Source organism: Acomys minous (assembly GCF_964271855.1).
Source record: "Acomys minous genome assembly, chromosome: 19".
Classification (NCBI taxonomy): domain Eukaryota; kingdom Metazoa; phylum Chordata; class Mammalia; order Rodentia; family Muridae; genus Acomys; species Acomys minous.
In genome coordinates, this window is record NC_140499.1 from 8297021 (window position 1) to 8316825 (window position 19805).

General features: G+C 45.6%; 1 protein-coding gene across 5 annotated transcripts in view; it reads left to right on the forward strand.

Annotated features, from left to right (window-relative positions):
* Positions 1–14597: 14597 nt before the first annotated feature.
* Positions 14598–19805, forward strand: part of TNIK (TRAF2 and NCK interacting kinase) — a 409373-nt gene continuing 404165 nt past the window's right edge. For all 5 annotated transcript variants that reach the window (XM_084769731.1, XM_084769733.1, XM_084769734.1 and 2 more), the window contains exon 1: positions 14598–18349. In XM_084769731.1, the coding sequence (XP_084625857.1) occupies positions 18293–18349 (57 nt within the window). In that variant the 5' untranslated portion in view covers positions 14598–18292. The remainder of the gene's footprint in view (positions 18350–19805) is intronic.

Below are 19805 nucleotides of genomic sequence, written 5' to 3' on the forward strand. Positions count from 1 at the left end.
AGTGCCTCCCAAAAGGCCATATCTACTATGGCAAGGCTGCCCCTCCCAATAGTGCCACTCCCTATGGGTCTGTGGGAGGCCATTTTTATCCAAACTTCCACAATGGATGTCAGATGATATTAAGAATGAATTAGGGAAGCAGGATGCAGTGGCACACGCCTTTAATCCCAGAGGTAGGCAGATCTCTGGGAGTCTGAGGCCAGCCTAGTCTACAAAGTGAGTCCAGGACAGCCAAGTCTACACAGAGAAACCCTATCTTGAAAAACAAAACAAAAATAAATCATGTTTGCTTTGTTAGGTGCTAGCAAAGCAGATTTGCTTCAATAATTTAATTATGAGCAGAAGTAGAAGTTTTATTGCCACAAATCTTGGGTACAATACAAGGAAAAAGGCCCTGTCAAGTTCATTACAAGATCCATTGTTTCACCAGGCAAGTTGTTGCATGTCTGTATTCCCAGCACTTGGGAGGCAGAGGTAGGCTGATCTCTGTGAATATGAGCCCAAGCCTGGTCTACAAAGTGAGTCCAGGATAGCCAAGGCTGTTACAGAGAAACCCTGTCTGGAACAAAACAAAACAAAACAAAAGCAAAACCAACAGCATAAGGTCCATTATTCTATTTAATAAAAAAATGACTGGTATAATGCTCAAGAGAGACTGGACACTGAAGAATGTCTAAAGTTCACTGACCTGAGACTAGTAGCAGCCCGGTGGCTAGTCAGCAGTGCTTTGCAGAGGACCCTTAATGCTGTCAGTGTTCCTCCAGAAAGTGCTTTCACTTCCAACCATGAGGCTAATATCTCTGCAGAAGGTACCTATAAATGAGATCCTGTAAAATATTCTCTCTGAGCTGGCTTAGTATCACATTTCCTTCTAAGTGTGACAGCGACATTGTGGTTTTCCTGCTCCCTCCTTTGTTAAACTTCCAGACCACCCAGAAACTTCAAAGATATGGCCCAGCTTCCGACACGGCTTGACATTGGCTACTCTTCTCGTGGCTGTGACAAAGCGCCTGACGAAAGCAACTTGAGGAAGAAGGGGCTGGCAGTTTAAAAGCACAAACGTTCATGTTGAGGAAGGTGTGGCCACAGGAGCTTGAGACAGCTGGTCATACTACGTCTGCAGTCAGGAGGCAGGGAGGAACAAATGTTGCTGCTCAGTGCTCTCTCTCTCTCTCTCTCTCTCTCTCTCTCTCTCTCTCTCTCTCTCTCTCTCTCTCTCTCTGTCACTGCCCTCCCTCTCCCTCTCTCCTCTTCAGGGTCAGTCTTCTCTTCTCAGATAGACCTCTCTGGAAGTGCCCTCATCAACACACCCAGAGGCAGAGGCCTGTCTCCTAGGTGATTCTAAATCTAGTCAAGTTGACTGTGACAAGCACCATAACACTGGAGCCAGGGTCTCCTACTATGAACATCTTATATTGCTATGAGACAGTTGCCCCAAGGAATGGAGCAGTGTTGGTGTATCACTGCTCACTGACCTACATGCTTTACACAGATTCTACTAGTACTTTGCTCATTGCATCAAGTTCATCAAGCCATCAACATGACATTGCCCTTTGATCGCGGGTTAAGATAGTGTTTGTTCTTTGCTGAGTTTCTCCTCCAGACAGCCACTTCCTCCTCCTCCTGCTCCTGTTCTTCCTCCTTCTTCTCCTCCTCCTCCTCCTCCTCCTCTTTTTCCAAACTCTGATTTGCAAGTACTCCACTCAGCACAGCCCTTCTTCAAATAGGTCTCCTGTTGGTTTTTTTTTTTTAGATACATAGTGAAATATTTATATGTGAAATGATATGATGGCAGAGATTGGTCTTCAAATAGTCAAGAAAATAAAAGCATGGGTGGCGTGAAGATATAATAAAAACTAAGCATGCTGATGGCTGTTGACACCCCAAGAGAAGCTGGATAAACTCTACGTGTGTGTGTGTGTGTGTGTGTGTTTGAAAAATTTCAAATGAGAATCAAAAAAAAAAACCTTCAAACAAGTTTCTTCTCAAATTACAGAGGGCATAAAGCTGGGGTTCTAAGCCTAGTGATTCTCACATTCAGGGCGTGATCATCAGAAGACAGAGCAAGTGGCACATGTGATTGAAGGGTGGCCAGAATAGCATGTGCCATGTGTTGGTTAGATTTAACGAGGACGTTCACTATGAAATGTGCTCGTGACGTTTCCCTGCCTGTAATGGTCTATGAACAGAGAGAGGGGCTGCTGGTTCAGCCTATTAATGCTCCACGGTCTTAGTGGTGCTTAGGAAGGATTCGTCCAGCACAGACCGACTGCTGGGGAGGCTGGCTGGCTCCGGATATACTCAAGGTGTTAGGTCGCGATACCCTAAACAAGGTGGCTTAGAAACAATATAGATACATTTTCTTATAACTGTAGAGAGTAGAAAGTTCAAGAGCAAGGTACTAAAAGATTTAGTGTCCCTCATAATGGCACCTTCTGCCTGGATCCTTGTACGCAAAGAAGGATTGTTCTTTCTGTAGTCTCTGTCAGAAAAGCACTGAACCCATTCACGAGGCTTTGCCCTCAGAGGTACCCAAAGCCTCACCTCCTTATCTTAGCATCCTGGGAGATAAGAATTCAACACGTGAATTTGAGGGAGGTGCACACCCACTCATGCCATTGTTTGGCCCAATAAGAGTCTTTGGTATGGTCCTGTTAGAGCTTCTATGAGTTCCAGCATGGCACACCCACGCTGCCTACACTGCCTGTTAGTGCCTGGGTAGAAGAAGACAGCGTAGCGTGGCTTCCTGAGAGCTTACCAATACTTTCAGTACATATCCAGGACCGCCTTCCAACCAGCTAGCTTTCTTCTCGAATGCCCGCCCTGCTCCACTCCCGAAGCTCTTCTGACTTCAGCCCTTCCTTTGTGCCTTTAATCTATGGTTCATGGTGTTTAGCTACAAGGCTCGGTTTATTAGAGCTATAATCTCCCATTGTGTTTATTATTGGCTCCAGCGGAACAACCAGGGCCTTGTGTATCAAAAGCACTCAGTGAGAATTTACAATAAGGAAGGAGACACCTGGGCAGATACTTATTTAAAGGCGAAGATTCTAGCATCATGTTCCCCAATATTCTGTGAAGCAATATGTTCCTCAAGCCTTGCTTCCCCTTACAGTGGAAGTGTCCCGTGTCTAGACATAGTATGTAAATGAGAAAGTCAGAGAGCATCTCAATAATTTTGCATGCTGCATGTATTTTGATGAATGCATATGCACACATGTGTGTGATCTTACAATCTCTTCGAAGTTGTTTTTGTTTCTTTGTTTGATATTTGGAGTTTTGAGGCAAAGTCGCATGTATCCTAACTTTAATTTTTTTTTTTTTGCCCGTGGGTATCTATGATGACACATGTGTATGTAGGTCTGCAGGTGTGTAGGAGAATATGTGTTGCTGGTGCTTGTGCAAGGTTGATATCAGGTTTCCTCTGAGAGCTCGCTGAGTCGGCTGGTGGCTAGCTAGGTAGCTTGTTCTGGGGATGCTGTCTCTGTTGCCCACACTGAGGCCGCAGGTGCATCCACCTGGCGCTTACAAGGGCGCTGGAAAACTCTGGTTCTCGTGCTTACATGGAAAGTGTTGACCACAGATGATACCCCAGCCTTGAATTTATATGAACGAAAACAATGAACGTAGAACTGGTTTGACCTTCTCTCCTGTAGCCCAGGCAGGCCTCAGATTTGCAAGGTAGCTGAGAACGACCTTAAATGACGGATCCTGCCTCCTTCTCCTAAGTGCTGGGGTTAGAGGCATGCCATGCTATGTGTCTGGTTTTCGTGCGACTTGGTACAGAACCCCGGCATTGTGTACACCTTAGGCAGGTAGTCTACCCACTGCTGAGCTACATGTCCAGCCCAGCAACTGATTTTTATTAGAAAATTTTGACCTAATTTTATCCAGAGGACTTCTTTATTTATTCTTAGAACCAACTAGTTGTACAAAGTTGCAAATTTAAAAATGCCAACACTTAGAGAACTCAGGACTTGTTCAACATTTATTGGCTTCAAAGTGACTAGTTTTATTTGCCTTTATTTACTAAACTTCAGAATTTACTAATTCACTTTTTAATGAATTCCACTTTTATTGAGATGTTTATTACAGCCATTTAATATTGCAAGCACTAGGCTAGACACTAGAGAAAGAGCTAAACCCAGAAAATGTCATTGAAGTCAACAGCTCCACAGTAGAAAAGAAAACCAAAGACTACAAAATAATCATTCCAGTGCGAGAAAGAGTTCCCCATGTCAGCCTTAAAATCCATGCATGCACCCAATAGCCAGACTTTGATAAATCTTGAGACATTTGTCTTCTGACCTCTTCGGCCAATTGATCAGAATAATCCCTCTTTGTTCCCTGGTCTCTTTGGTTTAAAGAGGCCACTCTGCCCAACTTCCTGGCCTCCGTTTTTGGCACTTCCTCCCACACTGGAGCCACAATGGCAAACCCACTCATTTAGCTTGGCACTCTGAGGCAAGCCCACACGTGAAGGGAAATGTGGCTAGTTGTGTACCACAGTTTCCTTAAGATAAAAAGCACAACACGGGTAGAGACGACCTTTGTCCAGGGCACAATGTGGCATTGTTCCAGGAGCTGTAGATGGGGGGTGGGGGTGGGGGGCCAACAGTGATATATACAGCCTTGCTTTATAATTTCCCCTACCAGCAAAGCCTCCAGGCCTCAAAGGCTTTCCCAGTGTGACCTCCAGGGCACTGGCCCTATCCCACAGCGTCCTGGACCTTATCTGTAAAACCCGGGAGCTGGACTTTGCTGTCTTCAAGGTCCCTTCAAGCTTTAAAAATCTGACAGAAAGCTTTGTCTACTATATGACTGACTGTCACGGTCCAGCTGGGTTCCCTTCCCCTCACCCAGCCCTGGACACCCTGCAGAGCTGTGTCCTTGAAAATATGTGGCTATGGAGTGGAAAAGTGAATATTATTTCCTGTGTTTGATGAGGTAGGAAAAACTTGAGTGTAAAAAATAGGTCAAGGTTAGGCAGGTTACAGTTGGGGTAGGGTTGAGATGGCAGGAGAAACAGCCCTGTGAGCTTTGGACGCAGTCTGGACAGGCCCAGTGGTGAGAACTAATGTCCTTTCATCATTTGTAAGAGTGTGTTTGGTCACTGGTCAGCCATGTGCAGAACACTGACTGTTAAGTGCTAGGTCCCAGGAATGCTGCGAGGAAAGCAGACTTCAAACTCCATCAGTTGGCTAAATTACGAATGAACTTAATACTTACTTAGAATTTAAGGAGATTAAGCAACTGCTATGAAATCATAAACAATTAAATTTCTGTAATAAATATTGAGGGATTTCATCTGCATATTAAAATTTCTATGCATGTTGGTTGTTAGAAAATTCTCAAGGAATGAAAACAGAAAATACCATTTTGAAAGTGCTTGCCAAATTCCTAGTAATAATAGTGTTCGGTATTTAGAAAAAGTGTAATACTGGTATGCTAGATAAAATGCTGTGTTTGTCTTTGGGTTTCATGGTGTTAGATCATTAAGAAAATTGCTGCAAACTCATTTAATAAAAAGGGATGTATTTGACCCACAGCCATGGACCAGGAAGGGCCTGCTTTCACAGCCTAGGTGCCTTGTCTCCAGCTGGGCACATGGTGCCCAGTTTCCAGATGCCCTCTGGAAGGAGCTCTTTGACAATGCCAACAAATACCACTTTTCGTACAGCCCGGCTCTGTTAGGGCTATCCTATTGCAGAAAGCCCCTCTGTTCAGGGTTACTGCTAGCTTCTGGAACTGCCTTATTCTGCAGCAGCTTTTACTACCAGGCTCTGAGTGGACACCCCAGCATCCAGACTGTGGGTCCTGTTGGGGGTAGCCTGATAATCTTGGGATGGCTTACCTTGACTTTTTGAAGCCTCTTGTTTAACTGAGCAGTCCTGGCCTTTCTGGGTAATTGATCACAGGGGGTGGGGTAGAGGACATGAACCAGAAAGGAAATTAAAAGAAAAAGGCACATTAAAAAAAAAAAGAGAGAGAGATGTAGCCACAGAGCACTGTCATTACCAAAGGCAATATTTTAAATAACATCTACCTACCTATCTATAATCTATCCAGCTATTTATCTATTACTTATTTATTATGTATCATCCATGTATAATTTAACATATTTCTCTCATTTGCCTATTTATAATCTATTACATTTTATCTACCATCGATCTGAAATCTATCACCTATCATCTATTGATCTATCATCATCATTGGAGAAATAAGAGAGGAAAGAAACAAAACAACCACATTATTTTTCTATTTTAAAATTTAATCTCATGCAAGTCCACCTTTAGGCAGCATGTTTTCTCCCTCGAGATCAGGTTATGTAGTATACAGTATACCAAACTAAACGCAATTGGAAAATAATGAAGAATTCTCCTAGTGCCCCCTTGAGAGGCAAAAATAGTGGTAGTACCACAGAAAGATAGAAGGAAGCATAGAACTAGTGCTAGGAGACCAGACCTTTCTTTTTTACAAGAAGTGCTGTTCAAGATGATAATAAATTTCTCATTGGACTTCTGGGGATAATTCTAAATATATCAGTAAAGGCCAATCTGGCTAGGAAGGTCCAGGAAGTGTGTGTGTGTGTGTGTGTGTGTGTGTGTGTGTGTGTGTGTGTGTGTGTGTGTGTGTGCCACACATATTGAAAACTTGTAATGTGGTCTAAAAACATAGGTATAAATGATTGATACTTTTTGGCGAGGGATTATTAGACTTTGTGGCTTTATGGGAGAGTTAAACATCGTGCGTGTTCTTAGTTTGCTGGGATTGTTTTAGTGTGTGGGGGCAGAGGTCAATGCTAGGTATCTCCCTTGATTGTGTTCCACCTCATGTTTTGAGACAGGGTCTCTTACTGAATTGGGAGCTCATGGACCTGCTAGGCTTGCTGGCCAGTGAGCTGTGAGCAGCCTCCTGCCAGCGGAGGCCAGTGTTGCTGCTGCTCCTGTTTTTCCTGTGGGTGCTGGGGATTGAATTCTGGTCCTCAAGCTTGCAGGGGAGGCGCATGACCTTACGAGCCAGCTCCCTAGTCCTTTGTATTGTTTTCCACATATACAATATTTGTCTCGTAAGTGGGAAGTTTATTCTCTGCACCTTGACTGGTTGTAGATCTTAGTATTAACCGTAGTCTATTGCAAGTAGAGCTTCTCCGATGAGGACTGATGCATGTGTCAATGTGTGGGTGTAACAGAAGCCACATAGAGGTGGTTTAATCCTGTGTCCATGTAGCAGCATGATAGCAGATGCTGTTTCTCTAGAACCTATGGCCTGAGTAGCCGCAGGTTGCAGGCATGTTCATGGTTCCAGGTATGGCTTTCGCTAGTTGACTGGGACATCAATCCAATCAGAGAGTAGTTCATAACTCCCATGATACTCACTCATTCACTGTTGCAGCAGTGGCCATGTCTTGCCAGGCTGGGCATTACTATGGTACATGCAGCTCACAGCTGCTAAGACTGATGATTGTTTTCCTTGTTGGGTGCCATGCATGGGCCCACAACCAGTAAAGGCACGGGGCCCACAGGACTGTGAGATGATCAACCCTCAACGGGACTTTATATCACCCTATCTTCTCCAAAGGGCCAGGCATCACTATGAAGAGGGAACAGGAAGAATGTAAGAACCAGAGCTAGTGGGGTGACTATAAGGATGTTTTCTGGACACAGCAGAGCACATCACACATGAAGTCAAAGCATTCATGACAGCATGGACCAGATGTGTGCAAGCTCACGATAGAGAAAATTCCAGCGTGGAGAGAAGATGTGCGAGCAAATCTCACCTCTAGCTGAGGGGTCGTTAGCTATTGACAGCTCTTGGGAGGAGAAGAGACAGGTTTTATTTTACACTGTCACCCTTGCCAGGTGTTTGGTACACACCTTTAATCCCAGTACTCAAGAGGCAGAGGCAGGTGGATTACTGTGAGTTCAAGACCAGCCTGGTCTACAAAGTGAGGATAGCCAAGGCTACACAGGGAAACCCTGTCTTGAAACCCCCTAATAAATAAATAGAAAGAAAGACAGATAGAAAGAAAGAAAGAAGGAAAGAAAGAAAAAAGAGAGAGAGAGAGAAAGTCATCCCTGGTAGGCCAACCACACCTCAGTAGAAGGCCACACATCCAAGAATGTATGGGCAGCACTAACTGAATATGAATATTTTTAAGGGCATAAAATTGGGAAGGGGGATTCTGGGGAATTGGGAGGGGGTGAAGATGATCAAAGCACATTGTACAATATTCCCAAATAGCTAATAAAAATGAGGGGAAATAATAAAATAAAATGACAAGAAAATGTAAATATCTAGCCTTATTTTAATATACTTACATCCCTTATACCAAACGTTGGTTGCAAACAATTTCTAACTCTGGCTAATGAGGCTGAAGGAAAGGCTTCTGAGACAAAAAGTGAAAGCAAAGCACTGCGCTACCGACTTGACTTCTTTGTCTCATGCTTTTGTCCCTGTGACCAAATGCTCTCTGCATTGGAAGGTGGGATCTGTGCATCCTCTTGAACACGGGTGGGTTTGTGGCGGGATCAAGGTCACATGACTTCTGAGACTCAGCTGTAAGAGAGAATCCAATCTCTTCTGCTAGTCATCAGATGTCCTTGCACCACAGCTACTGAGTCATGGGGAACCCCAATAATCCCCAGTCAAAGACCTGGCAGCAGAAGAAATGGGCCTCCTGGACACCAGCTGTGAGTGAGTGACCTGCAGTCCTGCTACCAAGCCTGGTTGGCAGGAGGATGAAGCCCTCTCTAGCTAGGTCCTTGAGGCCTGGTGCTCTGGAAAACAAATGAGCTTCCCATCCAATCCTTGTCCAGGTCATAGGTTCATGTGCAGTATAGTTAGTCTCTGCTGCCAGAGGATGTACCACCTGCCCTAAACATTGGTGGCACCATTCCATGGGCTTGTACTAAAAAGAAAGGAGCCAAAGCCAGCTATGCACCAACAGTCACCTCTCTCCTCTTCACATTTCAGACACAGCTTGTCCATCCCTCAACACTGCTGCCACCATGCATTTCCTGCTGTGAGAGATGGTACCTTCAAATTGCAAGCCAAAGCACAGCTGCTTTTATTAGGTATTTTTGTCATAACAACAAGTAACCAGGTTGGGCTTTAATGGAGTAGCTGTCATTGCCTTACGTCTCTGCTTTCTGAGATGGATTGCCACATAGTAATACATAGCCAGGACAAAACCATCCCTGGACAGGAGTAGGAAGCATGTCTTCCCTCTCCGAGGGGGTGGGGGCTGCTCCCTAGGAGGCACCTGATGTGAGGGTGGTACGGGAATAAACTCTTGCCACTCGGTTTCTTTATTTCTTCAGTTCCAGAGTTCAGGGATGGGGTGTCCTCTGTCCTAGGGTTAGCTAGCCACACAGCTATTGGCTATGAAGAATCAGAAACCTTGAGTAACAGCCCCAGTTTATCTGCAGCCATAGGAAGAGGCAGTTGCTTTAAAGAATATGCGGATGAAGGAAGTTTACTGGTTTTTTATAATCTCAGCTATAACAGACAGCTTCAAGCATGGTGGCTTTAAGCAACACAGAAGTCACTTCTTTAGCACACGTATTAGCTGCTTTTCTCATTTCTGTGATGAAATGTTTCACAGAAGCAGCACCAAGAAGGAAGGATTTCTTTTGGCTCACAGTTTGAGGGTGCTGTGAACACGGTGGAGAAAGAGGCCGAGACACATCAGTCACATCTTCTCAGCCAGCAGGAAATCGGGAGCATTACGTGCTGGGGCTCAGTCCACTTTCTTCTGCCTTCCCTTTTATTCAGGCTAGAGCACATGTGTTCAAAGTGAGTTTCACTGTGAGCCGGACCACATTTGTTTCTGGAGGTTCTTTGCAGGGGGGAACTTGGTTCCTCTGTCCTTCTCAGCTTGGGGCCTTTAAATTACTAGGCATGCGACCCTTTTCTTTTACTTTTAAAGCCAGTCAGCTTGCACTGCACGTATTTTTGTGGGTCTCTTTCTTCCTCTTATTTGCAGTGCTAGAGAAGGTTGTGATTGCTCTGGGTCTACTACAATAAACTAGAAACATTTCCACACCTCATATTTGGGGACTTACCTCTGTGAAGGCCTCTGATTAGTCAGAGGTGACAGGGCACACTGTGTGAGGACTACTGTCCTGCCTGTTGCAGCTGCAAAAGTAGAACGGGTGCTCTGGGGATTGAACCACCTAAAAATATGGTGGTGTTTACAGCACACATTCTGCCTCATGGCTTTCTTTTCTTCTCCCACGGAACTTATCATGGTAACTTGGCCAGTTTTGTTTTGTTTTGTTTTGTTTTCACTAAAATAGATTACCCATAAACATTCAATTTATATTCACATATATGATATTATGCACTATCAGCATATATTTCTGTGCTTAGAGCTGATTCTATTTATAACCTCAGGACAAGGGGGAAAGTCTTAGTGTGCTTTCTTCTCCCTTCTTTCTGTTACTGCCATATTATCATTATCTGTAGTCATTGTTTCCTTTTAATGCTTAAAGCAGCAATGACGAGGACTAAAAGATTTGGGTTGACAAGATGGCTCAGTCGTAGTGAGAATTTGGGGACTTTTAAAACCCAGTTATATTACATAAACATATTTTTGTTTTAATCCCAGGTGTGGGCTATGGGGCTGCTTCAGATTGTCCATAGCAGCAGACTGCTTGGTGTGTGTGTGTGTGTGTGTGTGTGTGTGTGTGTGTGTGTGTGTGTGTGTGTGTGCTGAAGATAGTTTAATTCTGGGAGACTCTAGAGAGGATATAAAAAGACCAGAGCCCAAAGAGAGGGCGTTCCTTCTGCTGGTTTCTCCTCCTCTTCCTCCTCTTCCTCCTGCTGCTGCTACTGCAGTTTTTGGCTTGTCAAGTGGTCATGAGAAAAGATGATAAGAAGAAAACATCTCAGTGCCCCCTCTTCCCATTAAGGGGTATTGGAAGCAATAAGGGTTGAATAAGGGTTAGAAGGAGGTGATGCTATAAGAACCCAAATAAGACAGATAAAAATACACCAACATGCAGTGGATAGAGGTCCTTGCCACCAAGCCCAATGACCCTGAGTTTACTCACAGGTCTCACATGGTAGAGAAAGAACCAAATACTGCAAGCTGCCCCCTGACCTGTGCCCTACACTATGGCACACACACACACACACACACACACACACACACACACACACACACACATATATATGTATGTATGTATACAAGTAACACATCTCATTAAAATGTTTAAATTTTTCTGTTACAGGAAAGAGTTGGTTCCAAATAACCAAGTAACATGTTTTAAGAATGGGAGCAATGTAGTCCATGTAAAGAAATCCAGACAGGTTGTTCTGGGTGGGTGAACTGAGTGGCTCTATGATGTCATGAATAAGCCCAGCGCTTTGCATCTTTGTCTTCTCAAGCTCTGTCCTACTAGGGAAAAGACTTCGTAGATCCAATGATTATACCTTCATATAAGCCTGGCTGAAGATAACAGTAGTTCTCCTTTGGTGCCTAGCAAATCAAATCTCTCAAAACAACAACGCATTTTATCTCTTATGTTTTTGGTGTATCAGGATTTGGGAGCAGGCTGGCTGGCTGCCTACAGCTCAGGATCTTTCTTAAGATTGCTATGAGAATGAACTGCGAGTGGTAGGGGGACCCAGCTCAGGATGGTTTCCTCACATGGCTAGCAAGGTGCATGCGCAGAAGGACCCCATGGCCAGCTTCCTCTAGAAGTGTTGCTCACGGGGATTGTTCACCAGAGGACAGTTGATGGTTTTGGTCCTCACAATTGCGAGGCACCATTGATGTTGACTGGGTCGGATGAGTGATTCTGGTGACTACCCTGCGCTGTCCAGGAAAGCATCCTCCCATGACACAGAATGCCAGGCCTCACGTGTCAGCAGTGCTAACGCTGAGAAACTGTGTTATAGAACAGGTGATTTTAAAGCAAGGTAAAAGATAGACATGGCTTTTATTTCCTAGATTTGCAGGGCTTCTGTGGTCTGTGTTGGAAGGATTCGTGGAAGAGTGTGAATGCAAGGAGGCTTGGTGTAGTGGGAGCCATCTTGGAGTGGTTACCATCAGAGCAAGTTTCTCTGGAGTGTCATTCATCTTCTCTCATTTTAACTTTCTCTTAAAAAAAAAGATTAAGTTTTCTTATTTTATCCATATAGATGTTTTGTCTGCATGCATGTATACATGCATGTCTGAGTACCACAAGCATGCCTGGCATCCCCAAAGGTGAGAAAAGGAAATTGAATTTCTTGGAACTGCAGTTACAGACTGTTGCAAGCTGCCATGTGGGTGCTGGGAATCCAACCCTCGTCCTCTAGAAAACCATCAGTTCTTTGTGGCTTTCATGCTCTGAAGTCCTATGATGATGCGTTTAAATGTGGTATTTTGTTCTCGTTTTTTCTGTTGGGCACCAGATGAGAACTTTCAAACAAGAGACACTGGAACAGCTTCTGCATGGTTTTTATTCTTCATTTTCTTCCATGTATTATACAGACCTACTATTAGATGCGTATTGGAACCTCTGAATATATCTTGATGTTTCTTGAGTTTCCTGCTGTTGCCATACAAAACAAAACAAAACAAAACAAAAAACTCAATAAACAACAACAAGAAAACCACCACCAACAACAACAAATGAACAAACAACCTGGATCTAATCTTCTATGACACAAACTTGCCCTTCCATTCCATCAGTGTCACATGGGGATGAAGAACCCGGGTTCAAATATGGCTCAGCCACTTATGACTGTGTTGCTCTAGGTAAAGTCAAATCTTTCTGTTCTTCTGTTATTCTCATGTAAAAGAAGTATAGTAACAACATTGACCACTTTGTTAGGCAATAACTATGAAGCATGTAAACGCATGAATGTTTTCTTAGTCCATTTTGATTATTGAAACAAAATGCCTCAGAGTAGATAATTTTATACACAGCAGAAATGGAAGCTGGAAAGTCCAAGGTCAGGGCACCAACACTTGAATCTGTTAAAACTGCTCCTCAGAGTGACGCCTTCTGTGTCCTCCCAGGACACAAGGGTGCTGCTTTCATCCACGAGGGCTCTTGTCTTCACGTTCACATCAGAAGGGCATGCATGGCCTCTTCATGCTGTCACTGTTGAACTCGCTCATCAACATTTAATGTTAGGGGTTCTAGAAATATTCAGACCACAGTAAATGCTTAGAAGCATTATTATATTGATAATAAAATTTGTTTAATTAACATAATCATATTAGCAATTATTTGTTCAATCTACTGTCTTTTTAAAACTCTCTCTCTCTCTGTGTGTGTGCATATGAAGGCCAGAGGTCAACACTGGAGCATTTCTCAATTACTCTCCACCTTAGTTTTTGAGACAGGGTCTCTCTCTGACCCTGATATTTACTGATTCATCAGCTAGACTAGCCTAGCTGGTCAGTGAGTCCCAGAAATCCTCCTGACTTGACCCCTCAACCCCCAACCCCCACCTCACCATGGGACTGCAGGTGGATTGTTGCCTTTTTCATATGTGTGCTGGGATTCAAATCCATGTCCTCATGTTTGTGCACACACTCTAGCCTAGCACCTGTAAAACATACCGCATGGCTGGATCATTCTTTAACAAGTTTTGAAAAAATATTATGCTTTATGAATGCAAGTCCTGGATTCTACCCCTAAGGATTTAAAGGTGACCATTATCAGACTTTCTTGGTGTGTCTTGGGTCTTGATTCAGTTTGCTGATTGAGTCAGTGTCTCTCTTTCTCCTGTGACCACTGGGGACTAGGTGGCTGTCCGTGTGTGCTAATCCTCGTCTTCAGAATTCTCATTTCCTTATCTGTGGTAGGAGGAGAACTGAGCAGGTCTTGGGAGACACAGGCAGTTTTGGGGTGGGCTTGTGTGTTCCTATTTCTTCCAGTAACTGCAGACAGGCACCCAGATGCCAGATGGCCTCATCGGCCCTGGTATCCATGCTCAGTGCTGGGGCCCAGGGAGGGGATGTGTGCTGCCGAGTGTGCCTAGTCTGCTTCTGCTTCTTTTATATCAACATCTGTCTAAAATAATCTCACTATTGACTGCTTATGAGCTTGCTTGTCTCTGTGAGGCGAGGGTTTGGTGTGGCCAGGCATCATCAGGGCCTGGTACTGCTTTTATATAGAGTGTACATTGAATGAATCAATGAACCAATGCTGACTCTTGGTTACTTACCACAATCAACATGGCTGCTCATGTAGCTCCAATCTGCACAAATCTCGCCCATATTTGTCACATTAAATGTTGTCACATTAAATGTTGCATCCAGTCTTGCTGACTTAGATCATCCAGCCAGTGTTCTGGATAAGTGGCCAGGTGATGGTGCTTCCTTTAGAATCTTAATGTGTGCTTTAAAAACATTTTTTTTCTGAGCTAGACATGGTGACTCAGAACCTGGGAGGATGGATCAAGAGTTCCAGGCCATCCTTAGCTATGTGGTAAGTCAGGGGCAGGCCGGGGCTACATTTGAACCTCTATACGTGTTAATTTTGATTTCCACATTGTGATTTAAGTTAGCAGACAGATTTGTTATTAAACAACACTGAACAGAACAGGGAGAAAACACCTCCTTGAGAGTCTCTGTTTTATAAATAATTTTAATATACAAGAATATTTTAAACACACAAACATACCAAAAACCAATATAACGAATACCTATAACTAGCAATCTATATTTAACTAGTCTAAATGTCTACCAGTGTTTGCTTCAGCTTTTACAAAGCCAGAACTTACCACGTTTCCTTGCCTTCACAGTTCTGTCTTCTTCCCTCCTGGCCAGTTGTGTGCACTCCCTACCTGTGCCAGGCTTTCTGCTGTTATTGTATAGACAGATAAGCAGCAGACAGGTGTGTTTTCCTGGCTTTCACCTGAGTGCTCTTAGCTCCCCCGGCCCTTCAGACCCTGACTGCCTGTGCTACTTGCTGTTTGTTCTCTTTGCTGTCAGCTATCATCATGTATGTAAAATCTCAGCTGCTGGCCTCCTGCTCCACACTTCTTGTCTGCCCTTGGAAACTGGGGTTTCATGTTATCTGGGCTGCACTGTAAGAAACTAAGACCCCGGAAGAAGCAGCAACCAACTAAAAGGCAAGGATAGAGATTTCTCTTCTGAGATATTCATTTGAATGGTTTCCTTTCTGCAATAGCATGTATGTCCAGTGTTGTCAGGGGATCCATCAGAAGAGACCTCTCAGACATGGGCTTAAGCCAAAAGAAAGTCTGCATTTACACTGGGATCCCAGTGTAGCCTGGAGCCTTTCTCAGGGTGAGCTTTTAAGCACAAAATTCATGTCCTGGGCTGACAGTTAACAAGAAGAGTTAGCCAGAAGCTGAACTATTGAAGCCAAAAAGCAAGGCTGGTACACTTAGAGACTTTCCCAGAATTATGGACTTTGATGGATCAGGCCTTTGTTTTAGTTTTGGCAGGTGGTACTGTCTGCATGTAGAGTTGTTGTTGTTGTTTTTTTTTTCTTTTAACAGCCATCATGGAGTCAGTGGTACTAAAGTCTGGGGTCTACGAAGGTCTGGGGCCTTGTTACCTCTAGACTTTTTTTTTGCAGTAGTGACTTATGTTTTCTTTTAAATGAGACAAAAAGGGAAAACTCTTGACAAGAGCACAGATAATGTTCAGACACAGAAAGAACCAGAATGTTTATGCTGCAATTACTGAAATCTGATATGATCTTGGCCTAAAAAAAAAAAAGAGTTTGATGTTCCTCAATAGGCCATGCAAAGCCCTGCTTGATCGTGCCTCTGCCTTCTCTCGATCCTAAGACTTGCCATCCTTCACCTGTAACTGTTTCCTCGCTTCCACCTCCTTATAGTCCCTAGTGTGCCCTTTGCTGACCCCTTTTCCAGGCTGTTTCCAGCAGCCAACACTCCTGCCTAAGCCTGGCTCTCAGGCATCCACCCTCTGTCTCAGAGGCAGGACTTGTTCCCTGGCAATCTCAGTGCTGCGTACTATTCTGAACCGGTTCTAAACCCCAAAGGAGAATTTTGTGTCGGTTATTAATGCCAGAGGACAAGATCTTATGGTGGTTTCACATAAGTCCGTGCTACTTTTCTATTAGAAAAGTGTTTATCTCCCACTTTCAAGTTAGAAACTTGAAGCCTCGTCCTATTTATGAATCCCAATACCTAATCTGAAAGTATTTTCTTTCACCATGAGAAGGACATTAATCTGCTGCCTAGAGGAAGGTGACAACAGAAAGGTGACACACAGGGGGAAAGGGTAGTGAAGGGGAAAGCTGCCTTTTATGTGCTTCCTCCACAAGGGCTTAAGTAAGGCTCAGCATCTACTACTGAGCTGGGTGATTTCATTAGGGAACCCAAAACCAAATAGAGCCTTTAAAATATTTTAAAAGCATTTTAAAATACTCAGCAGCTAACCTTTAAAGGCAAGAACTCTCAAACAATTGCTGATATTTGAATGTTGTCGGAAGCACATTCTAGTTTTATGGTATGGCTCTAGAAATCCCATGATTCACCACAGTGAGCCCAGGGCTGAACAGTCCAGTAGGCTGGACTAACCACAATAACATTCATTTGCTCGTTCATTCCCTTCAGTGGAGATGTTGGCCTGCAGGTGTAATCTCAGTGCTTGGGAGGTACTGGGAACTAGGAATTCAAGGCCATCCTCAGCTCCGAAGCAAGTTGGAGCCACCTTGAAGTCTGTGAGATTCTGTCTCACATCCAAACCAAGCCAGCTACCAAGAAATTAAATAAAAAGACCCCTCCCTCACCCCAAAGAAAACAAAACAAAAAGCCAAGTATAAACCAAAACCCCCAGTGCGCTTGGCCTCTTGTTTTAGCAGACGTGAAAGGCAAACTCTGAGAACTATTCATGCATCGAAGCAAGCCGGTCAAAGTTGGGTATTAATGTTTTCTTCCTACAGATTTTGCGTGGCCAAACCCGGAGAGAGGAAGAGATGCACGAGGGTTGGGGAAGTGACTTTACACTTTTGATAAAGAAAGTCCTATTACCACTACAAACACCCAGCTTCTGAGTGAAAAAGCGAGCGAAGTCAAATCTCTCGCACGTCACGTGTTACTCTCCGGGAGCCAAACTTTCTCCGTTTATCCGGGTAGGTCACCGCGGAAAAGCCGCAAAGAAGGAAACGCTGGGTTCGGCGGCAGTATGTCGCCCATTTAACGTCGGTGTGGGAGTCACCTGAAGCCTTCGAGCTACTGCACCCAGGGAGCAAGCTTCGCTTTTCAATTCGGTCATTTCCGTGGGGAATTGCGGCACACGCGCAGGTCTTGGGTGTGGCGGTGTCGAGACGGAGCTCACATCTCCCAGATTTGAAGCTTCTGCCACAGATGATCCAGGCTAGCCCTTCCTGCAACCTGGGAACCACGAATGACCGCGACCCGGTGGCCACTGCCCAGCGCCAAAGCCAGGCTGCCAGCTCCGCGCGTGTGAGCCTCTCCCCAACTCGCTCTGCGCGGGGAGGCGGATCCCCCTTCTCTGCGCACAAGTCCTTATATGCACCGGTTGCACCGGCCCGCCTTTACTCCAGCCCCACAAATAATTAATGGGGGAGGGAGGAAGCTGCTGTCTTTTTTCCCGCTGCTTCTCCCCACCGCCCTTTTCACCATTAAAACATCTGAACGCAGTCAAGAAATCCCAAGATGCGACAGAAGGGCTATTTTGGTGCAGTGCACAATTTGGACACATTAAAAAAATAGCCTTCGTGTCCCTGTACAGAGAGATTCGAGATCGGCACTTCCGATTCAGCACCATTAACCCGCAAAAGCTGGGGCGGAAAGGGTGTACGCCCTTCCCCCACCCTGGCTAGTGCGGAGGGACCCGGTCAGGAAGCGCGGCCTCTCCCCAGTCGGAGACCACGCCTTCCCTCCCCCCCACTCCTCCCAGGAAGCGGTGATAGACAGTTCTGTGTGGTTCTCCACCCCCACCCCCCCAGCTGAGTGGAGGAGTTGATATGTCTCATTATAACAGCCAATGCAGCCGCCATCCACGCACAAGCAAAGAAGCATGTCCCATTTAAATACACCCACGCAGTCCCAGCGCCCTTAGCCGATCAGGGCGCGCAGCCCACACGCACCGCGGCTCCAGGCTTGGAGATCCGCGCAGGTCGGGCTCCAGGATCCCGCGGATCAACGTTCTCGGAAGACCAGGGTCGGGCTCTAGTTGGGGCCCGGGTAGGCGGGGGAGGCTGGACCCCGGGCCTCTCTGGCAGACAGCCGCATGAGGACGCGAGCTAAATAGACCAGGGTGGAATTGCCAAGGGAGACGCTTCGGGGTGGTTTTGGTCCATTTCTCCCGCGAAGAGTCGACATGGCGAGCGACTCCCCAGCTCGCAGCCTGGATGAAATCGATCTCTCCGCCCTGAGGGTGAGCAGAACGTCTTTTTTCCCTTTCATTCCAATGATCTGGGGTTGGGAGAGGGAACGTTCCTTGCCTCCACGTCCTGATTCCGGGGCCGCTAAGGGGTTCTAGGCTGAGCCCCTATCTCTACAACAGGGGCTGGGCTGCCTTGTGCTTTCTTGGCTGTTCCAGAGGCTCCACAAGGAAGCTCGTGGAGCTTGTGTCAGTTTCATCTTCTATTGGTGTAAGAGCATTTACACGAAAGGCTGGGCTGTGTGTGTGTGTGTGTGTGTGTGTGTGTGTGTGTGTGTGTGTGTGTGTGTGTGTGTGTGTGTACACCCCGGCAATCGTCTCGTGCCAAGGTGCAAGACCCAACCGCTCTCCTTGTGCAAAAATAATCTCCTGGAGAATAAAGGCACTAGCCTTTCAGGTTTGCCAGCTACCTGAAAGATGCCACCGTAAGCCTAGCTGTCCCCACCAGCTGACCCTGCTGCTCGGGGGAGGGAGGGCAGTAATTGCTGTTCGGAGCCGGTCTTGTGGATGGTAACTGACTCCCCTCCTTGGTTCTGCCTCCAGTGCAGAGAGGTTCAGCCTCAGCTCTCCCCAAAACGCCGGCGTGCACTCACCTTTATCTGTGGTTTGAACTCAGCCCTGCCTGTGCCTTTTTGATTCCGTGACTGTGACCTTTCAGTTTGATGGCTGAACTTCAGCAGGTGAAAGGGACCTTTGAGCAGTTTCTCCCTACCACACCGGAACTCCCTGGAGAGACGTGTGTGTGTGTGTGTGTGTGTGTGTGTGTGTGTGTGTGTGTGTGTGTGTGTGTGTGTGTGTCCCGGGTCTGTGACCCGTCCTTTGTAAACCATGTTCCCTCCCCGCCCCCCTCCCCCAGCTCCATCGCTTTGCCTTCACCTTCTCCTCAAACACCTCAGACGGCTTTTCTATTGTATTGAATAAGACTTTAGCGATCTAGAATCCATTTTGCTGTTGTTTGGAGATCAGACTGCCAGGAATCCCACTGCAGCCTCGACGCTGCTTCCCCACCCCCACGCCTAATCCCAGCACACTCCTTTGGGGAAGGGGGCCGTGCGTTCTTGCCATTTTAATTAGATGCTGCCTGCCAAGAAGCGGGTGAGGAGGGGTGGTGGCTGTGGCAGCAGCAGGGATCTGAGGAAGATTGGACACCAATCTCAGTATGACTAGTTTCTTCCTCTCCTGTACTAAAAATAAAATAAATAGCAAATGCCTATGCTTGATGCTCGGAGGGTAGGTGAGACAGACGAGATGGTGGCTCATGTCACCCCACTGCCAGTATGGGTGGAAGTTCAGCGATCCTCCTGAACACATTGTTAGACTGACGCTAAATCTTGAGGCCATTTACCTGTGTCTCCGAAGCTTTTCTGGCCCTTACCTCTTTCTTCACCGATATTTTAAGGAGCTAGGTACCTGTCTGATTGAAGCGATACTTTTTCGTCCCTTTCGGGCT